The sequence below is a fragment of the Hydra vulgaris genome, chromosome 05, assembly GCF_038396675.1.
Source record: "Hydra vulgaris chromosome 05, alternate assembly HydraT2T_AEP".
Lineage (NCBI taxonomy): Eukaryota > Metazoa > Cnidaria > Hydrozoa > Anthoathecata > Hydridae > Hydra > Hydra vulgaris.
In genome coordinates, this window is record NC_088924.1 from 34288344 (window position 1) to 34310495 (window position 22152).

General features: G+C 32.1%; 2 protein-coding genes across 2 annotated transcripts in view; one reads left to right on the forward strand and one right to left on the reverse strand.

The window, feature by feature from the left end:
- The window catches only part of LOC100213469 (centromere/kinetochore protein zw10 homolog), a 65645-nt gene extending 64120 nt beyond the window's left edge, over positions 1-1525 (forward strand). The window contains exons 20-23 of the mRNA XM_065797984.1: positions 305-403; positions 475-576; positions 654-772; positions 1126-1525. Of these exons, the coding sequence (XP_065654056.1) occupies positions 305-403; positions 475-576; positions 654-772; positions 1126-1135 (330 nt within the window). The 3' untranslated portion in view covers positions 1136-1525. The remainder of the gene's footprint in view (positions 1-304; positions 404-474; positions 577-653; positions 773-1125) is intronic.
- The window catches only part of LOC100201610 (uncharacterized), a 50042-nt gene continuing 28753 nt past the window's right edge, over positions 864-22152 (reverse strand). Inside the window, exons 4-6 of the mRNA XM_065797983.1 lie at positions 4763-4894; positions 2834-4687; positions 864-2095 (exon numbers count right to left, since the gene is read on the reverse strand). Coding sequence (XP_065654055.1) covers positions 999-2095; positions 2834-4687; positions 4763-4894 — 3083 coding nt within the window. The 3' untranslated portion in view covers positions 864-998. The remainder of the gene's footprint in view (positions 2096-2833; positions 4688-4762; positions 4895-22152) is intronic.

The window sequence follows — 22152 nt, forward strand, 5'->3', positions numbered from 1 at the left end:
AAAACACCTTATTTTACTTTGGTCTAATGAAACTCACATCTGGAAAATTCTCTTTGTATAATTCACTTCAAAAACGTTTTTCTGTAAATATTGCTCCTAAATAATTTTTAGCCGCAAAAATTTACACTCGTTAAATCCATATTTATGATTTGGGCGACGAGGATAAAGTGTAGGGATAACCAAAGTTGTATATTAATCGAATGTAATTAGATGCTTATATAGCGGCAGTTTACCGGGGGAGGAGGGGGAGTTAAGTAGGAATATTTCATTAGGTAGGTTTATGTAACTTGTTTTTAAATTATAGGATATTTCGGCAGAAGAAGCTGGACAGTTGCACTCGTTACTAGGTTCTCTACTGGAAAGATCAAGTGTTATTACCCAGCAATGCTCTGACGAATTTGTTGTAAGTTTTTATTCAGCTTTTTGTTTATTTGTTTTGTTTTTGAGTAATCTAATTAAATTAATTTTTTTTAGGGTATTAAAGAACACGTTCGATGTTGGGATAAATTTAACATGCTTATTCAGATGCTGGAAGCTAGCCTGCAAACTATTGTTGCAATGTGGGATAACGGGGAGGTCAGTTTTCAATATCAATTGATAAAAAAATATATATAATAATGTTTGTTTTATATCAATGTTTGTTTAATAATTAGGGCGAGTTAGCAAAATGCATGAACGATGGGGAGGTGCGGACATTAGTCAGAGCACTTTTTCAAAATACAGATCGGCGATCACAAGCACTCGCGAAGATTCAACAAAAATCAGAGGCTTTGTAAGCACACTTATATGTTTATTGTTCAATACGGAATGGATTAGTTTCATGATTTTTGGATTAGTTTCACCATTTTTGAACAGTTTGAGAATTAGTTATAAAAAATTATTGTTTTAAAATGATTTCAATACATTTTAAGCTTTGTAAATATAATAACCGAAAGACGTTTTTTAATGTCTTCTTCCTTGACATTCTGATTTTTTAAATAAAGTTTTGTTATTTATATTTAACCTTTAAAAACTGATTTTTTTATTTTATTTGAGTTCTGGGTTCTTCCGTTATTTACTTTTATGTTAAGTTTTTTTGAATTGTTTTCAATTGCTTGTTTTTTTATATTATCCTTTATTTTACAGTCTTCTTTAAAGCAACAGAACCTCCACAAAGGCATGGCGTCATAGTTGCTTGTAGTTGAACACCACGGCAATGAGCGGGATTTTTTTATACAGTGCCAGTAGCTTTCACCCTCATAGACAAATGGAAAAACACAGTTTCCTTTCGAATTTCCTCCAAATGCTTCTACCTTTCCTTCAGACATAAGCTCCAGAGAGTCAGTGGTATATGTTGAATTATTATTTGGGATCTTTTTGATACTTGTAATCATTTTTGTATCCTTAATGAAACTTAATTGTTTCATTGAGTCTTTATTATAAATATTTAAATGATCAATTAAATCAGGCTTTGTAAATAGCTTTTCAGATTCAATTGTGAAGTTTTTTTCTTTGTACTTGTTAATAAATAAGTTTTCTTGCTTAACTTCAGCGGTTTTCTGAGTCTTGTAAAAACTAGCTGTTGGATCGATTCTTTCAACAAATTTATTTACTTCGTTATTGAATCCTTCTACGCTAACATTAGTTGTTAATTTTTTACTATTGTTATGAAGCAGACTGACGCTTGATTTTTCTTTTTCGTCTCCGATATATTTTGAAGGTTTTTCGTCAGGTTCGTGTTCATGTATTACTTTAATTAAGTAGTTTCCATTTTTTGATAATTCATCATCATCAGCCACACTCTTTAAATCATTTATTGTATTTTGTAAAGGTATTTCTGTAGAGTCGTAGTACTCAAAATCTTTATCATTCGGATTTAAATAATTTAGATTGCTGGGATCTTCTTTATCAGGTTGATTCTTGATCTTTAAATCTATGTCTTTTATTTTCTTGATTTCACCATCCTTTGTCATCACTTCGAGTGTTGAAATCCACTTTCTTTCTTTTTTTTTTGATTGCAGTTGTTTTGCAGGTTCGCTCGTTAGATTCATACTCGTATGATTTTGTTGGGTAAATGTAACCAGGCTGTCTTCAAATAGCAGTTTTTTACTGACATCTAAAATGAAAAGGAAAATTAATCACGTTGCTCGAAATACCACGAATAGATTAATCTAATTCAACTAAAACTTTCAGAGGGGATAAAACTAACATTAAAATAATAATTTGCTCATCGCATGCGTTAAATGTAATCGTAGGTCGTTAAATGTAATCTTGCGTTACATTTACAGTATTCGTTTTTGGAAGCTATGTGAGAATAAAAGATTTTTTTTTTTTATCATTATTATTTAAAACCCAACTGTGAAAGCACCATACACCCTGTGTAAACAAACCCCCATAACTACTGATTTTTATGCCGAAAATTCTAAACTAATTGCAAATGGTAAGAAATGTCGTTAATAAGTATATTTTGGATTGGATTTTAAACAGTTTCTAGTTTTGTTTGATTTTTCAGTTAATCTTAATTCGGTTTTGTTGGGACTTGAATTAGTGTAATTTGATGTGATGGTTTGGTTCTTTATACAGCTCGGTTTTGAATTTTTTTCTTTTTCTAGCACATACGTTCTCTTAAACATCTCAGTTACACATTCACTTATATGCCATACATATATTACTGAATATCAATTACTGCATGTATTGTATTGAGTCATTAATTTTTAAAAACTAAATGAAAAATTTATTATAATTAGCGGGTTACCTCATGAATTTTTTTATTTCCCTAAAGTACAGAATTTTGGGGAGAATAATGATTTTAGAGATCTTTTAGTCATAATTTATTTGCGATTTTAGAAATTACCTTCCTTAGTTGACGTTTCTTGTTCAGTATCCCCAATTAGCATTTGTCCGTGCGAGTTGTGCTTCGCTTCTTCAATGTGATTTGCAAAAACTGAACTCTCTCGTATATCTTTGCTATCATTTTTGCTTTGCTCTGAAACATTTTTTTCATTTACAAGAACATTATTTTCTTTTTTGTTGGAGGAAACATTAGAAGAAAAATTAGAATTATCGTTGCCTTTTTCTTCGATTAGATTAAGTACTCCGTAGTCTTCCAAATCAATTTTACTAAAACGAGTTTCTCTATCATCCTTAATATTATCATCGTGAATAATTTGTTTTGAATTCCATTTTAAGAATTCAGGTTCTATGTTCTGATTTATTGATGAGTTTTTATTTTTAACTCCATTTAAAATGTCATTTTCTATTTGTTCTAATGTTTTCATGTCTTTGTTTGTTAAATCCTTATTGTTATGAGTTAATTGAACGGATTGATTGTAAGTTGGTTGGTTAATCAGGTCATATAAGTCATGGGCTTGTCCAAAAACATCCGTACTTTCATCGCTTTTAGAAACATCTTTTATTCTATTGAGAATGTGGTTTACAAGTTTGTTGAATTCTCCTGAAGTTTTGTCCTTTGAAGTTTGGTTTGGCGTTTTCTCAATAGAATGAAGCGTTTGTTCTTTTATATGGATTGCATTTGATTGCGGTTGATTTTTTCTTATTGTAATTTTATTTTTTGTGCGATCAAAAACATCTTTACTGTTTGTTTTCATAAATTTAGAGAGTTTTACAGTTGGGCTGAAGACTTCTTTTTTATTGCTTAACGTGTTATTTAATGGATGTTTAGCCACGTTTTTATATTTTAAAGTTAAAGGCTGCTTTTCGGAATTCGTAAATTTAGCAGTTTGTATTTTTAACTTTTTATTTTCCTCGTTTTTTATTTGTTGTTCGTATTTTTTTGTTTTTTCAATTTTTTTTTCTTTTTTCCTAGGAATGAAAATTTCTTTCGCTTTGTTTTCACTTACTTTACTCGTACTTTTTATAACTTTTGGCAAAATTTTTCCATTTACTTTTGTGTTTTGTGCCTCAAAATCCAATGCTTTGTTTTCACGATAAGCTTTATGTGGCGGATTCTCATTTATTTTTTCAAATATTACAGATACTAACTTATCAGCAAGTTCTTCAGTCTGCTTTTTCATTAGAGGTGTGACAAAAAGTTTTTTAGTTTTGTTATTTGTTTCATATTTGTGAGAATTCTGCGTAGTGCTTACCAGCAAAGTATTGTCAAATTTTTTCTCATCCAAAATTTGTTTAGCTTTTTCTAAAAGCGGTTGTTCGTATGGGCTGTTTGACTTCAAATTTATGATGTTATCAAAAACGCAATAACCCCATTGCAGATCGCGATCATAGTTGCTTGTAACAGAACACCATTTTCTATCGAGTTTTTCTGGCGTTTTAATGCATTTGAAAACTGTCTTACCGTACATTACAAAAGGAAAAACGCAAGTTTTGTTATGTCCGTTTCCTCCCGTAGTTACTATTGCCACATCATTGATTGTATTTCTAGTCGACGCCATCAGGACGCCTTTTTTGGTTAAGCCGGATTGTTGAAGCTCGCCCTTAGTTTTTATAAAATGGCGGGTGTAAGCTTTTGTTGAAGTGGATCTATCTTTAGGCCTTTTGTCATATTGCATCGTAGTTCTTAATTCCAACTTACCTGCAGTATCTGTAGAATCAGGATTGAGTTCCCTGTTGTAATCGCTATTTGTATCGTTTAAATAGGAGCGGAGTTTTTTCAATTTAGTAATCATTGCAGCACTGCAATAAAGTGAAGAATCCTCGCATTTTGTTGGCAAGTTATTCATTTCTTTTTCTTAAAAGAAATAAAGAATTAGTTCAATACAAAATATAAAACTAATTTTTTTGTTTGTAATAATAGTACACTAACCTTTAGATGCGTCTTTGTTATGTAGTTTATTCTGGTGGTTATTAAATCTTTTCAACGTCTCAATTTTTGTTTCATTAGTTCCGTTCTTCGTAACAAAATGAATGCTTTTTGGAAACGATTCTTTGGTATAAGCTTAAAATAAAAGTTTGATAAAACCAAGTAAGAATAAAAAATATTATTGACGCCATATTATTGACGACAGCTGCAGCATTTGAGTTAAGAACTAAAGATTTAAAATTTAAAACAAAAATTGTTAGCAAAAATAAAAAGCTTTTGTAGTTTGATCAACGTTTTGTACTTTAACATTGCTATGTACTAACTTTAATATTGAATACCTGTCCTACGGAAAAATACCTTGTGTAAAAACAACTTCGTAGGCATGTATTTTTGATATTTGAAAGTTTAGGCATTACATAACTTTCAGGCATGAATCAAATCTAAAGTTTTGTATGTTTATAATTATAACGAATGAGGGTGCTTTCCAAATGGGTCAAACAATAAAATCTCTCAAACAAAAGAATCTTCTCATTCCCAAATGAATGGGCAATAGTTTGATTTTATAGTTTGAACATACAAAAATTTGACCCCCCCCCCTCCTCAATTGGAGTGGGTTACAAATTTTATAAGGTCATAAGTTTTAAAGGATAAAAGATCATTGTATGAAATTTAAAATTTATCACTGAATATAAATTTAGTTGAGAATAGTAAAAAATACATTTTATTTACTTGTTTCTTTTAGGCCTTTTTGTTACGAGGCTCTAATTATTGCAAAGCATTTTATTTAATTTCCAAATTTTTAGGAGCCCCATTTTTTGCAGCAGAATTAAAAAAAAATTATTCTTCATTTAATAATTTAAAGTCACAATCACAAACCTATTTCATGGTTTCCGAGCATAAACCAAAGTTTTCAACTATAAACTAAAGTTTAGTGCCATTTGTGTAGGTTTACCAGGTATCCGGCTTTTGCGAAGAAGAACACAGTAAAAAAATTTATTTTTACAGCTTTGGCGCTGTATTCTCCTCCGCAAAAGCCGGACGTCTGGCAACCCTACATTTCTGTGGCCACAAGGTGTGGTCATACATATTTCAAAGTTGTAAACTTACTCTGGATTCATAAAGGCGGTTTGTTGATGTTTTATTGGAGTTTTACGGTGTAATCAGAAAATAAGGGATTAATTTGGTAAAATAGAGTTAACTTGTAAATATACTTAATGAAAGTTCAAAAAGTGGGTGGAATGGCCAGTTTCGAGATTCAAAAGTATGAACCTGGTGCTCTAAAAAGAAAAAAATTATCGAAACAAACAGTGTTCCTTAGTAAATAGACAGGTGCCTAAACAAGTAGTTTGAAATTTCCTTTTGATTGTAATAATTTTACTGATGGAGAAACTCCAAGTGAATCTTGATATCCAGTAGAAAGCAAAGTTTTCAATCACCCTAAAAAGTGAGCAAAACATATTTTTGACTCGGGTTTTTACTAATGAAGGAAGTGCCTCCCTCGGAAATACTTTTACTAATGTAAAACATAAAGATAAAGATGAAAAACTGTCGTCTGAAAGTGACATTCTAACTACTGATGAACTACATTTGTGTGAATTTGTTGGAAAAAACAATAAAAATGATAATAATGTAAATTCTGATATCCCAATAATCAAGATAATTTATTCAACAGCCATTAGGCAATGACCCTGGACTGTGACCTGAATACCTTTGTGATTGCACTGAATACCTCTGTGATTGTTAAAATTTTTTTAAACAAGGTCCTATGAACGATGTTTTTTTAAATGACTTAAGAAAACTATGATTATACATGCAGAACTGTCGAAGTCAAGATTTTGATAATGGAGCAAACATCAAAGGTTGCCATTCTGGTGTTCAAACAAGAATTTTTAGCCTATGACTTTTTTTTTTCCACTGTGTTTGTTATAATTTGAATTTAGTTTTATTTGATTCTGAAAAAATCTTCAGTTAGTTCAGTGTCTTTTTTTAGTTTTATTCAAAATTTGTACACCTTTTTTTCAGCATCTACAAAGCGATGGCTTATTTTTAAAAAATCACCTTCAAAAAAACGGTTTCACTCTAAAGTCGCTATCAGACACTCGGTGGGAAGCACGCATAAACAGTGTGAAAGCATTAAGTTACCAGGTAGGAGAAATATACGACGCATTAAATGAAATAATTAGTAGGAATTCTTTTCCTAACGATTACTGAAATGAGGGTGAAATGCTTAGAAATCAATTGAAAAGTTTAAAAAAAGATAATGTATGAAGTAATTATGAAAGCAATGATCCAAGATCCTAAAGAGCATTATCGAATAGAATTCTTCAATGTTCTTATTGATAATGTAGCTGTGTCATTAAAGGTTTAATCAAATAAACGATTATGTATAGGGGTTTGTTTTTTTATTTAATGTACATTCTTTACAAACCGTCAATTCTTCAGAACTAAAAATAAACTACTTTGATTTACAAAATAAACTTTTGAATGATATTCTGACATTGACGGAAAAGAATTATTTTCAGAACTACAATTGATTTCGGCTGTACTTCCATCAAATGTGTAACCATTAAAATATTAAAAAAAGTAACTGTGTAAATGTGTTTCCAAATCTATGAGCGGCTCTGAGAATTATAGAAACTATGCCAGTTACTATAGCCTCAGGAGAGCGAAGTTTTTCTAAACATATGCTGATAACATTAATTTAGTATATATATATATATATATATATGTATATATATATATAATATATATATATATATATATATATATATATATATATATATATATATATATATATATATATATATATATATATATATATATATATATATATATATATATATATATATATATATATATATATATATATATATATATATTAGGGATATGACTTTTTAATTTTTTTTCAAATAAAATGTTTCCTGTATCATAAATCGATGAACTTTTACCTAAAATCATGAAAAAAGGCCCAAATAGCTTTCTGCAACAAAAAAAGGTCACCCCCAAAATAAAAATTTGATTTACCATTTTTATACATTCATTTTTGACCGATGTTTTAATCTTAAGCTTAATTCTCAGCTTAATTCTATTTATTTCATTATTTTGTTATGAATTTATAAATATAACGCCACACGTTACCATGGCAACGAAACGGCCGTGTGCCGGCAAATACTTGGAATTGTTATGTGATGACGTCATTGTGTTACCACGGTGATATAGACGACTGTAATAGACTGTAGAAGATTATAGAACTTAGTAAATAGTAAAGCTCTAAATAATTATATAAGCGAGCTGCTGTCAGAGCTCAGTGTTGGTAATGTGAATAGTTCTATGAAGTACTCTGCGTGTAACTGAGCTAATAAGGAACTACTGTAGCGAACTAAAGACGCTGTAAGTGTACGAAGTATAAGTAGTTGTAGCATTATCGTTAGGATACGGACTGGATTATCGAACTGTTATCAACATTGACTGGATTATCGAACTATAATTGGATTACTATACAGTTAAAGTATTTTATTAATTAAACGACTTTATTAAACGGATATTTACGCTCAGCTATCCGTAAAGTCGTAACAATATTATATGATGTCTCACAAGAAAAGTCATACCACAGTAACAAAGAACAAGAAGACTTGGACTAAAAATTTGGTGAGATTTCAAGAGTCACACAGAAGAAGAGGAAGCGTGGCTGTAGAAGAACATTCACTCGATGAAAAATCCAGAATACCACTTCAATTGCAGATCGTAGGAAGATACCAGTTTCTCGGAGCATATGTTAAAGGAAGAAAAGAACGAATAGACCAAATTTCTAAGGAAATTACAAAATTGTGGGACAATAAACTGAATTTTCCACGTGTGTCTGATCAAGTGATAAGAGCAAAGCTTATGAAGGTGCTGAAGGTCTATGATGAATGTGTCAAGCGTGGAAAATATGATGTTCTCAATGCATTATTTGACATCACGAAAGTGAATGGCCAGTGGTTATCCTCAGAAGATAAACGTCTATACCACCTACAAAAAGAAAGTAAAGGACAGGTGGGGTACTCAACAGGACAAGTGGCAAGTAAAGAAACCATTCACCCTTCCAAGAGAAGGAAAGTCCAGTCTGGAACAGCAATACCTTCCACATCACAAGTCCTGTCTACCACAGACAGTGGTACTGAATCTGAAAACTGCAAAAGTAAGAGTGAAGATGATGAAGACGACGACGGTGATAAAGACGATGATGAGGACACTCAGAAAAAAACTAGAAAGCACTACAAAAGTAAATTTGCTGTAAGTATGGTTACATCAAGTGGAGTTTCCACAAAGAAAGCTGCTAAAATATGCAATGTATTATCACAACAAGGTATTGATATTCCAACTCCAAGTCAATCAGCAATTTACAAGTCCATATTCAAAGAGGCAGGTAAATTAAAAAAAGAAATGATACAACAACTTAAAATGGAACAGTGGTCCTTACACTTTGACGGCAAACGAATAGATGATAAGGAATATCAGGTAGTTGTACTTCAGAATGAAAGAACTGACGTGAAACTTGATGCACTGCGTTTAAAAGATGGCAAAGCTGAAACTGTTGCTGAAAAAATTGCCAAACTTATTGATGAATACAATTTGTGGAATTCAATTAAGATGATCATTACTGATACAACAAACGTCAATACTGGGAAGAGAAATGGAGTTGTTGTGAAGTTGCAACGTATGTTTAAATTAAAGGGTGTCACAATACCACAATTTATCGGTTGTCAGCATCACGTACTAGACAGGATTCTCCGTCTGGTGATGGACGAAGAACTTGGGGGTGATACCAAATCTCCAAACATTGAATACCCATTTGTGTCTGAACTGTTGAATAAGTATGATGAACTGAAGGATAAGTTTGTGAATGGAACTGTAGAAATTCTTGATAAATCAGGGTGGAGAGACGATATGAAGTTTTTGTACCATTTAACAAGAGTGTTTAGGTTCTATGAAGAACAAAGAAACTTCCCTCTGATTCACTTTCAGAACATTCCTAATATGAGCAATGCCAGATGGAACTCAAGAGCCATTCTCGCCATTCTGGCGTTCATTCTTATGCCTGAAGCGAGAAAGAATTTGGAGAAGGTTTGCAGGTTCATTTCATATGAGTGGGCAGAACATTGGTTTAGTAGTCAAAAGTACAATGACAATGACTTCAAGAATTTATCTGATGTATTGAAGCCTTACAAAAAGGCATTGCAGTCATTCAAAAATCACTGGAAGAAAGAGCCATCCGTCATCGACATACCACGAAGTAATCAGATAGCTGAACGTGCAATCAAGGTGATGCAAGACCTGTATGCTTCCTGCAGAAAGAAAGACAAACTGCAACTTCGATTCATTCTAAGTAATAAGCGCTAGACTCTTTATGAGACGTGAGCATCATGTGACCCATGTACTAAACACAGTAGGCCTATAGACAGTTATGTATATTGTTGTACTAGACGCTTTGATACTGTTAATTTTGTAATACTTGTATAATTATATATCACATAATGTTTTTTGTTATATCACAGTACATGTTGCATAAATAAATAAAATAACAACAGGAGTATGACTCTTACAACATCTTCAGCCTTTAATATTCATTTACTGTACAAAAGTGTACCTATTGAAAATTCGATTTTTTGGTTTTAGGGTGACCTTTTTTCAAAATATGTCAAAATGAAACATCTATTCGTTCTTTTTACATAAAAGTTCATTGAATTACGATACAGGCCTAGTAGGTTGCAAAAAAGTCATATCCCTAATATATATATAATAGGGTCCTGCGAATCACCTTTTATTTTAGGGTATCAAATCGAATCCGAATCAAATCAGGCGTTGATTTACATATCGAGTCGAATCTCAAATCAAACCATCATTTTTAGGATATCTATGTGTTAGTTAAACTTAGATTTCCTCAAAATTCTTATTGGAATCGTGATTCAATTCAATTTGCGAATCAAGGGCTGCTTCGAATCGTGATTCGATTCGAAACTAAAAATAGTGATTCGCAGGGCCCTAATATATATATATATATATATATATATATATATATATATATATATATATATATATATATATATATATATATATATATATATATATATATATATATATATATATATATATATATATATATATATATATATATATATATATATACAGTCACAGACAAAATTAAGTAACATTGTAAATAAAGTCGAAACTCAAACAATAAAAACAAAATTATTTACGTCAGGATCTACATAACTGCCATAACTTTATGTTGTTTTTTTTTAATTTGAATCCAAAAGAGAAAAAAAAATACTTATAACTCTTTTAAATCATTGCAAAAGTAACTCAATTAGGACCTAACCTACTAGCAATGTAGCTAAAAAATAACAAATATCAGCAAGTGGTGTTAGAAAAATGTGTATAAAATATAAAACAACTGGTTGAAAATCAGAAAAGGCTTGGTCGCCGCCATAAGATTTGATACAAGAACTGATATGCTAATTGCACGGAAAAAAACAAATTCAACAACAACCTAAGGACAGATTGTTGAAAATCTTAAATTAAATGTTTCCAGTCAAACTGTACAGAGAAAACTAAATTCAAGTGGTTTAATAAACCGTCTTCAAAAAAGTAAATCCCTCATTAGTGGTATAAACAAAATAAAAATGTTTAGCATTCGCAAAACTGCATATTAATAAGGGTGAGGCATTTTGGAACTCAGTGCTATGGTCTAATGAGAGTAAATTTGAAATATTTGGCAAAATAATAAAGTGTTTAGCGCAGACGTTGTGATGCATTTGTAGGTAGAAATCTTAAAAAAAGGATGTGGCTCACTATGGTTTGGGGATGTTTCGCTTCAAATGGTGTGGGAAGGCTAGTGAACGTTGAAGGTAAAATGATAGAACAATTGTATGTTGATTTTCTTTCAAAAAATTTATATCAATCCGCTAAAGAATTGAAAATAGATTGCAAATACTTTTTTCAAAAGGACAACGACCCCAAACACACCAGCAAAGTGGCACAATATTTCCTCAAAAAATGTAAAGTTAACATCCTTAAATGGCCACCACAAAGCCCGAACCTTAACCACATTGAAACATTATGAGCAATTTTAAAATCTAAAATACCTCTTTCGAAACGAACAAATATCAAAGAATTTTCATAAAGTTCTAAGTAAAACTTGGAATTCAATTAGTGCTGACGTCATGTCAAAGCTTGTAAAAAGCATGCTAATACGTTTAGAAGCAGTCGTAAAAGCAAAAGGTGGCGTAACAAAGAACTAAAATAAAAATTAGACATGATATTCTTGCATTTCTAATAATAGTTATTGACAAAACATTATACTTCATAATAAAAACGTAGATGTTTCTTACTTTTGTCACACTTATTTTGGACAGAATAATTATACAATAGCTAATTTAATTTAATAGTTACTTTTGCAATGAGTTAAAAAAATTTATAAATATTTTTTTCTCTTTAGAATCAAATTTAAAAAAAATATAAATTTTTTCCAGTTATGTAGATCCTGACGTAAATAATTTTGTTTTTATTGTTCGAGTTTTGATTTTATCAACAATGTTACTTAATTTTGTCCGTGACTGTATATATGTATATATATATTAGGGTGACCCTTAGCTGTATTAAAATTTTTGAAATTGAAAATGTTGTACCTCCCAACCCCTGATCATGTTCCAATCAACCAAATAAGGAACTGTGCAAAATTTCAGCTCAATCGGATAACTGCAAGGCGACCCTCAAACGCCCTTAAGTTGGAACATAATATGCATAATGATTAATTCCGTTCAAAAGCGACACATTCTTGTCTGAATCGACCATGTTCTTACTTACTACACTAAAAAGCTATAAGGCAAAAACATTTTTATGTACAACAATAACGTCCATAGAATCAAAACATAATGTGAACCAATGAACCTTGACATTACTGTTTCATAAGACAGGATTTAGTAGTAGTTGGGTACTTTTTACGGTCTCCGGCAACGATCTGTAAAACAAATTGTTTCTCAGTTTCGTCTTTGATGGGAATGTTATTTTAATCCTGGATGAGTTTGACTCTTCTTTCCGCAACGTTATTCACAACCACTATTTTCTTAAGTTTTTCAATTCCACTTTTGTAATCGAGTGTACTTGAACGTACACTCGAGCAAGGAACATATATATTCTTCTTAAAGAATTCTTCTCCGTATGTGATAACTGAAATTGATTTTGAAACAGGTATATCTTAAATGCATAAATTGCCTTTGCCATCCATCTAGCATGACTCACAGCTCCTGGTATACGAAACGATATTCCGTTCTTCGGAATGCCACCAAGAAAGATCATTGTTTACTCCAACAATTCTCGGTAATCATCTCTCTGCTGTTTTTGTGTAGAAAGGTAGTGTTCAACAAATCCAAGAATGGTAGAGCAGACATCATCAGGCACTTCATTACTACCAGTTATATAAACGTTCTTGCCGAGTTTTGTCCAGGCTTCTCTAAATCTTTTGAAAAGCGCCATGTCCGGAGAAGAAGTCAAGAACTCAAAAATGTGGTGATGGCAAGGGAGGAACAATAGGTCACGATTAAATAATTTTTCTAGGTTTGTACAGGCACCGTTTACTAGATCTGTGTTGCTTGCTGTCGTATCACAGCAAATTGCCTAAATTTTGTAGGTTAAACCCCACTTCTCCACCGCTCGATAAGCAGCCATAGCTTGCTCTTCACCTGAAGATGTTTGGATTTCAGGTACTCCCAACAATTGCTCCTTTGCCTTGAAAAGTTACTATTATTGCCAGTATATCTACCTTTTCAACACCAAAGTGAGTGCTGGGAGCAACTTTTCACCCCATTGTATCACTAATTCTTGACAATCATTTAGGTTAAAGTTTTGCTGAATTTCTGAGTGTCTTGCTTCTTTAAATTTTTTTCTAAGGCGTTGAAAAGAAGTGCGATTTATCACCAGGTTTTCAGTATCACAACCGAAAGCTTCTGCAGCAGCCATTAATATGTAAACCCCATTTCTGTCAGTAATTTTGCACTTATCAAAAACTTCTGCAAGACGGGGAGAGAAAAATGGCAATGTGCCTAGTGTTGTTGGAATTTTTGCTGCTGCTCCTGCTGGTAATATTTGCTGAACAATGGCCAGCAAACTTTCACTGTCGTCACTATTATCAATGTTTTCACTGCTTGATGCTGAATAATCAATTTTTGATGTAGAAAGCTCATGAGTACCAAAATATTTTTCCATTTCTTCATAAGTCTTTTTTCTCCTGGCAGTTTCCATTGCAGTGCGCTTCAGTGCCCTTTCTTCCTTGTGTTTTAGTTTGTGATCCACAGCAAGCATAGACCCTTGTCGTCCTTTTTGGCGCTGAAGGATTAAGAAATTCTTATCTTCTTCATTTTTCATCTGTTCCAAAGCTTCTGAATGAGCTATGTCAAACAGATCAGCCATATTGTCTACATATCACGAGAGGTGCAGGCAAAGACAAAGAAAAAAGATATCTCTTTTTTCTTTGTCTTTGCCTGCACCTCTCGTCAAGTTCTTTTGTAAGCCTTTCCATTTATCATACAGTTTCAGTAACTTCTCAACACAGTGGTCAGTTCTTTTAGTAGGAATTCGTGTTTTTTGCCAAAAAATGGAAACTACTTGAATCACCAGTATTGAACTTTCCTTTGTTGTAAGCTTTACAACTCTTACATGGTAGAAGAAAACGCGTAAAACTTGCCTGTTCGAAGGAAATTTGGCTCTGACGATTTGATTTGAAATGTAGCCAACAAGACAGACATGAAATCTTTTCTTAACTTCTGTGACGAACTCCCAGACAAACTTGATGTTATTTTACTGTCTAAAAAGAAGACAATCTAAAAGTCATTTTATACGAGCAGCACAAACAGTTTTGAAAACATTTTTTAAACTTTTCACCTTAAAAAACGACTCTCAGGGCAAAAATTTCGAAACTTCATGGACGATGAGGGTCGACTTACAGTAGTCCGATTACGCTAAAATTGTGTATAGATCATTACTTTCATGATTGGAACAAGAAATGGGGTTGGGAGCTAAACAATTTAAAAGTTTAAAAATAAGGGCCACCCTAATATATACATATATATATATATATATATATATATATATATATATATATATATATATATATATATATATATATATACATATATATATATATATATATATTTATATATATATATATATATATATATATATATATATATATATATATATATATATATATATATATATATATATATATATATATATAAACAGTGCCGCATTTGTTTCCTAGGCATATGAATGGTCGTTGCCCATTCTCATGGTATAAGTTAAAGCAAAACATATTTACAGTTAAAACTAATTATCTGTTGTTTTTGTAAATTTATCAAAATACCAAAAAGCAAGAATATACTATAAAAGTCTTCTTAATTTTTTTTATCAAAGTCATCAATGATATCAGTATAAATGGTATTGAAAGTTTGACGCTTTCTATTGAAAATATAGATAAGGCGTTTAAACTTTGCTCTTTTGCTGTAGATCCTAAATACGATATCAATCTTTTTAGCAACGAAAAGCTACGTTCAGCAGAGCAATTTGCTTATTGAGTGCACAAATATGTTCCTTAACTATAATATATAATTCGGCTAAAGTTCATTTTATTTAAAATATGGACTTAAGCGAATATTCTTCTATAAAACATTTATCTAAATCGTTGTTGTACATTCGGTATAAATGTACTTCATTTTCCAAAATTTTATCAGGTGGTTAATTTGTTAAATAGCGTAAAAATGCAAAATTTTTGTAAATAATTTCATATGCTTCAAGCCTCTTTTTCAGTTCTCTACTAAGACATACAATTATAACATTAAATGTATAGGTTTTTAAGTTCTAATTAGTATGTGATTCCGTGTGTGATACATTCTGTGTGTGAGTATGTAATTACTATGTGATTCCACTTCATTAATTTCATCATTTTTCTTAACTTTCCTCGTTTTCTTTTAAATTCTTTGCCGAACGATGTTTCTTTGATTTTAAATTCATATTTTTCATATAAATTTGACTATGAATTTACGAGTTCAATCAATTAATGATCAATCGTATTGCTCAACAACAACTGAAAGATCAATTTCTACTGAATGCAAATTTAAACTAGAAGTTTTAATTCCGAAATAGATTTCCGAAATGCCATCATAAAGCACATTCCAGACGACTCATTTGATTGGCAATATTTTATTCTTGGCTTCTACATTAAGAAGATATTTGTATACAGTATACAGTTTCATCTTCTGGTATTTGTTTTAAAGCTTTAAATACTCCCACCCATTTTTATTCAATGCTTCACAACCATTATACCGATAAAACCACCTTGTGTCAGAAAGATTTTAATTAGTTCGTTAATAACTATATTAATTTAAATTCTTCAAATACGATTGGCGATAAATAAGATGTCCTACCGCTTTCTGTATTTCCGTATTTTTAAATATGCGTAGCTAAAAACGGGTCAAATTTTGCAACTAATTCACATGTCACTTAAAAAATTACCATTATCGACGTTTCCAATTACTTGGGTTATTCCTCTTAAAGGCATTGTTCTGTTTTCTTATAATGCAAACAATCCGTTTGAGCACTTGAAATCAATATTTTTTTTCCTTTAGAGTTTCCAAATTTAATAGTTTATTCACATTTAACTTAGAGTCACCTAAAAATTGTTGCTTCAGAACTGCTTCTAAGTGTCAATGCTGTAATGTATTTTTGTACTGAGATATACTAGATAATTTCGCCAAATGAACTCACTATTTTGTAAGCTTCTTCAAAAAACATTAATATTTAAATATCTAACAACTTTGCCGCATAAACCTTTTTGTTGAGGAGAAACCTGTAGGAATTTTTTGACTAATGCAATTCTTTTTACATAAATATGTAATAGTAGATTTATCACTCCGTTGCCATTTAGGAGGATCCCATTCTATTTTAATGTTGGCGTGATTAAACATTAAAGAGCAACTAGCAGATGTTTCGGTGTTTTGTTCATTACTATTGTTTTAACTGTTTTTATTTTTTTTTAAATCATTAAGTGTTTTAAAAGGTCGATGATTGTTTCATTAGTTAATTCCACAATGGAAACACATCTACTAACTTGTTCTAAAATTAATGTTGCTTATTTTCTTTTTTGATAGCCGCTGTTTTTTTTCATTTATTATACCAAGGATGTTTTGATAGATTAAAACTATTAAAGCGTTCTTGATTATACTCTTAAAACTACTAAAACGTCCTTGATTATTACTCAATTTTAGAGCTATGTAAAAAGATAAACTCCTTGAATGCACTAGATAATGCGATGAAAAACAAAGTGTTAGAACCAACCATTGGTCTTCAAAGTTTTTTATGTTCCGTAATTTTTACATAAAACTTTATTGTCATTTTTAAATGCTAGAAAACAATATTTTTTGTATGTAATAAAATGACAACAACGTTTTCACATTAATCGATTACACCGCACAACACATTTTTTGCTTCTTGAACACTGTTAAGTGTTTCTTAAAGATCTTTGGGTGCTGATCACAAATATCACATCAAAATTTACGTATCACGTACCGTTTAAGAGAAATCTTTAATTTTATCTAAGTTTTGCTTAGATTTATATCCAAACATCTCACTCCAGTTAGTGACTCATCAGCAACAGTTTGTGCAGCTAGTGTGTGTGTGTGCGTGCATCGTTATAGTAAAGTACAGTGTCTGTATCAATATAGCAGTAAGTAACTTTAATGCTATAGCCGCTTTGCTGTCTGGCGATATGTCTCGTCAATGTTGTAACAGCCACAATACATTCCGCAATATCTGTATATGCAATATACACTTGCGTCTCAGAGACGTTCTATAACTGCTCTTGTGAAGAAAGCATATCATCTGTATTTTGGCTGCAAAATTGGTGACCAAGACAAGGAATGGGCGCTTCACATTTGCTGCACAACATGCGGTGTCAATCTAAGAGTCTGGCTCAGAGGCACTCGTAAGAGTATGCCGTTTGCTGTTCCAATGATCTGGCGAGAACAAAAAGACCATGCGACGGACTGTTATTTTTGTTTGAGTAATACATCTGGTTTCTCTTCCAAAAACAAGAAGTCAATTGAATATTCTAATTTGCCTTCAGCAATGAGACCTGTGCCACATGACGACAGTCTCCCAATTCCGAAACCACCAGAGGATTAGACCTTAGATGAACCAGATGGAGAAACTCCAGTGCAGGTTACTGACAGTGACATTGACACAGATTTTGAACCTTGCTCATCAGCTGATCCACATCTAATAACACAGTCAGAATTGAACGATTTGGTTAGAGATTTGGGTCTGTCAAAAGCAAAGGCCGAGTTGCTGGGTTCCAGGCTGCAGGGATGGTGTTTGCTGTCACCAGGTACGAAAATTTCTATGTTCAGAAGCCGGCACCATGATACCACCAAATTTTTTGCTCAAGTCGACAGTCTCTGTTTCTGTTGTAACATTGAAGGATTGTTTTTGGCCTTGGGTTGTGATCACAATCCAGAAGAGCGGCGTCTCTTCATTGATTTGTCAATGCTAAGCCTGAAAGCTGTTCTGCTACACAATGGCAACGTTTATCCGTCAGTACCTGTTGGCTACGCAGTACGCATGAAAGAAACATATGAGAATATGGAACCGTTGCTCAAACACATCAAGTATAGCAGTTACAACTGGAATATCTGTGGAGATCTGAAAGTCGTTGCTCTGTTACTGGGACTGCAGCTTGGTTGTACCAAGTACTGTTGTTTCATCTGCGAATGGGATAGACGTGCCAAAGAGTCACATTATTGTCGACAGAGCTGGCCACTCCGCAAAAAGTTAGTTCTAGGACAGAAAAATATTGCACACGAACCACTTGTAGAGCCAGCAAAGATATTTTTGCCTCCTCTACACATAAAACTTGGACTCATGAAGAATTTTGTGAAAGCACTGAACAAGGAAGGTGAAGGTTATTTATTATTAAGGCTATTTAAGACAGATGTTTCCGAAAATAAGTCATGTTAAGATCAAAGAAGGCATTTTTGTTGGTCCCCAGATCAGACATGTTATGAGTGACAAGAGGTTTGAAGAGCTGTTAGTTGGCTAGGAAAAAAATGCCTGGAAAGTCTTTAAAGACGTTGTTGACAATTTCCTGGGCAATTACAGAGCGCCAAACTACGTTAAAGTTGTAGAAAAACTTTTCCGCGCATACCAAAAAATGAAGTGCAACATGTCAGCCAAGGTTCATTTCCTTCACTCGCACTTGGACTTCTTCCCCGTGATTCTCGGTACTGTCAGTGACGAACACGGTGAGTGGTTTCACCATTGCTACAATGGAGAAACGATACCAGGGCAACTGGAATCCGTCAATGCTTGCTGACCACTGTTGGACACTGCAACGTGATGCACCAAAAGATGAATACAAAAGAAAATCAGGAGCAAAACACTTTTAATTCTGTTGAACTAATGGCTCATGCGGAACATAAACGTGATTAAATAGGTAAACATATAAATGTCTATTTCTTAGAGTTCCTACGTGATGCAGTAAAACAAAAACTATATTTGTGCATACCTATAGGTACCTGTCACAATCACCTAAAATTTTTCAGGAAGCAAGACTTTTATAAAAATTTGTTGTGCAGTGTTATTAAAGTAGAACTATTAAAGTAGATTATGTGGAAAGCTGTGACTATTTTTCAGATAAAGGTTTGATAAACCCCTTTTTAATATATTAATTCTCGGAGAGGATGATCGTAATTCTAAAATTAGGGTTGTCAATTATAATAAAGGAAACAGTAATGAGCTCCCTTCAAAGGAAAGTTTATTTAACAACCATAAATCTATTGTTGATAAATCAGGTATCTATAAATAATCAATCTGAATTTATACACCGCCGTGTCTTCAAAAAGGTTTATTCATATACTTTTAGATAGTTCGAATGTAATATTTAGGTATAATAACTCAAATAGCTATAAAAAGAAAATTATCATTGAATTTCTTCTTTTACTTGTGAAAGTGAAAATTACTGAAGCACAAAAAGTTGACTTCTGTGTTTACGTTGCGCTCTATTTTTAAGTTCTTCTCAAAGAAAGAGATAGCCGTACATAGCCGTAAAGCACTCCAAGACATCTTTCGATGTCTTGGAGTGCTTTACGGCGGTCGTCAATTTCGTCGGCTTCCGTTTTTTGGATCTCATGATCGACTAACCTTAAAAAAGTTTCAAATTTTTTTTTGAGTTTTCACTCTTCAACTGAAAGCTTACCGTCAATTAAATCCGAGAAATTAATTTTGGAGAGATGATCTAGTTTATGCGGGGGAAGTGTATACCATGTAGTAGCGTTTATTGCAGCTGTTATATTTGTTGGTCATAGATTAGCCTATTTGTAGGTCATAGATTAACCTATTTTTTGGTCATAGATTGATGTCTTCTCCGCTGAAATGGTGAAATCAAAAGCAACTGGTGGAAAATTTGTGATCAAATTAAAGCACATTTTAACAGCAAAGTCCACTAAAGCTATTACAGCACCTGGAAGACTTTGTTCATAACTGTAACGGATAATAGTGAGATTGTTTGGGCAATCAAACAAGCTTTAGGGTCTGAAGTAGCACGGTAGCGCAAAATTTTGTTCTGCATTTTAGATCAACATTGTTTCTCTCATCAAAAAAAAATGGCGTTGGAGGTTAACTATATTTTTTATTCGGCAATTTTTTCTATTGAATTAACTAGCGTTTTTTTTTACCTTTCTTGTATTATTATTATATAACAGGTCAAACTCCTGCTTTAAGAGTACAAGTGAGCGGCAATTTTCTTGGAGCTTTGTAAATAATTCCAAATCACAACAAAATGTTAAAAAACCATCTAGAAAACGTAGCTTATCGCCAAAAAAAGGAACTTCTGATGCAGGTCCATTACCTCTCATGGAAATCACAGAATGAGTTCATATATAAGTAGGCATCATTGGTGCAGTGTGTTCTTTTAAAAGAAGTTAGTAAAGTAGGATAATTTACGTTCATTACCGATGAGACGTCAAATGTGTCACACACAGAACAAATCACTTTTATTCTTTGCTTTGGACATTTTAATTTCAACTAAAAAAGCTGGGAATTAAATGAACATTTTCTTTGAGTTAAAAACATGGAGAAAAATGCAGGAGTACATGCAAATTAATCTTGGCCTGAGACTTTTTTTGTAACATCTGAACTCTTTACGTATTCTTTAGCTGTATTCCGGCTAGGTGAAAATTTTTTCAAAAATTGACAGGAATTTCTCTTCACAAGCTTTCAACAACTACGAGAAACTATTGTCGCCCTCAACCGCACTATAGAGAATCTTGATCTTGTATCGTTTGAAAGTGCTGTACTTCTAGCCTTATCGTACAAAACTCATCAAGTTGTTGACAAACTAAGTCGTTTGTTTCATTCAACTCATTAACTATTAATGACAAAGTTGTTCTCATTCAACAACTAATTAGTGATCTTAGTTGCGTCTTCTTATCATGGAATAATGTTTTGGCTGAAGCAGGAGCTGTTGCAGGTCTTCTTGGCTTTGAAACAAAACTTCTGACTAAACTAAAAAAGAGAGCAAAACGATTTTGCATTAAATCTGCAAGTACAGCGTTCTGCAATGAAAGCCCGGAACAACAATTTGAGGTAATTATCTTCAACACCCTTGATCATTTTATTTCAAAAACTTTATCAAGATTTGACATTGTAAAAACTATTTCTTCAAGATTTTCAATCATCTGATTAAAAAATTAGTAACCAGATACTTTAGAGATAAAATTTCGTGAATTAGCGCAAGTGTACGCTAATGATGTCAAAAAAGTCAACTTTATGGAGTGAATTATGCATATTAATTGTTTGAAGGAATTTTCCCTTTTTACTCCTTTAGTCAAATACATTTAAAGGGTCTACAAATACATCTAAAGGGTCTACAACCTATATTCTAATATAGATACTGTATGTATCATTTAAAAATAAATCATTTCAAAAGCGTATGAAATCATGCATATGCATTGTCCCAAAAAGTGACGAAAATTTAAAAATCAAGAGACTATACCCTCCAAACTATGTGATTTGGTCTATAAAGATAGAATATATAAAAAATTTTGATCCAAAGTTAGCAACTTTGCTAGATGTGTAATTATAAATTCAGAGAGATTTATATTTTTTTACGGTTTTACGCGCATATTACTGAGATAAATTCCTTCAATAAATATAACTTACAAACTTATTTCGCAGAATTAAATAATGAAATATACAACCGTTACAGCGAGAAAAAAGGAATCACAATGTTAAAAACCTTTTTTTTATTAAATTAAACGCATTGGAAAACAGTTATAAAGGATATGCCTTTGTGAGTTGATCTT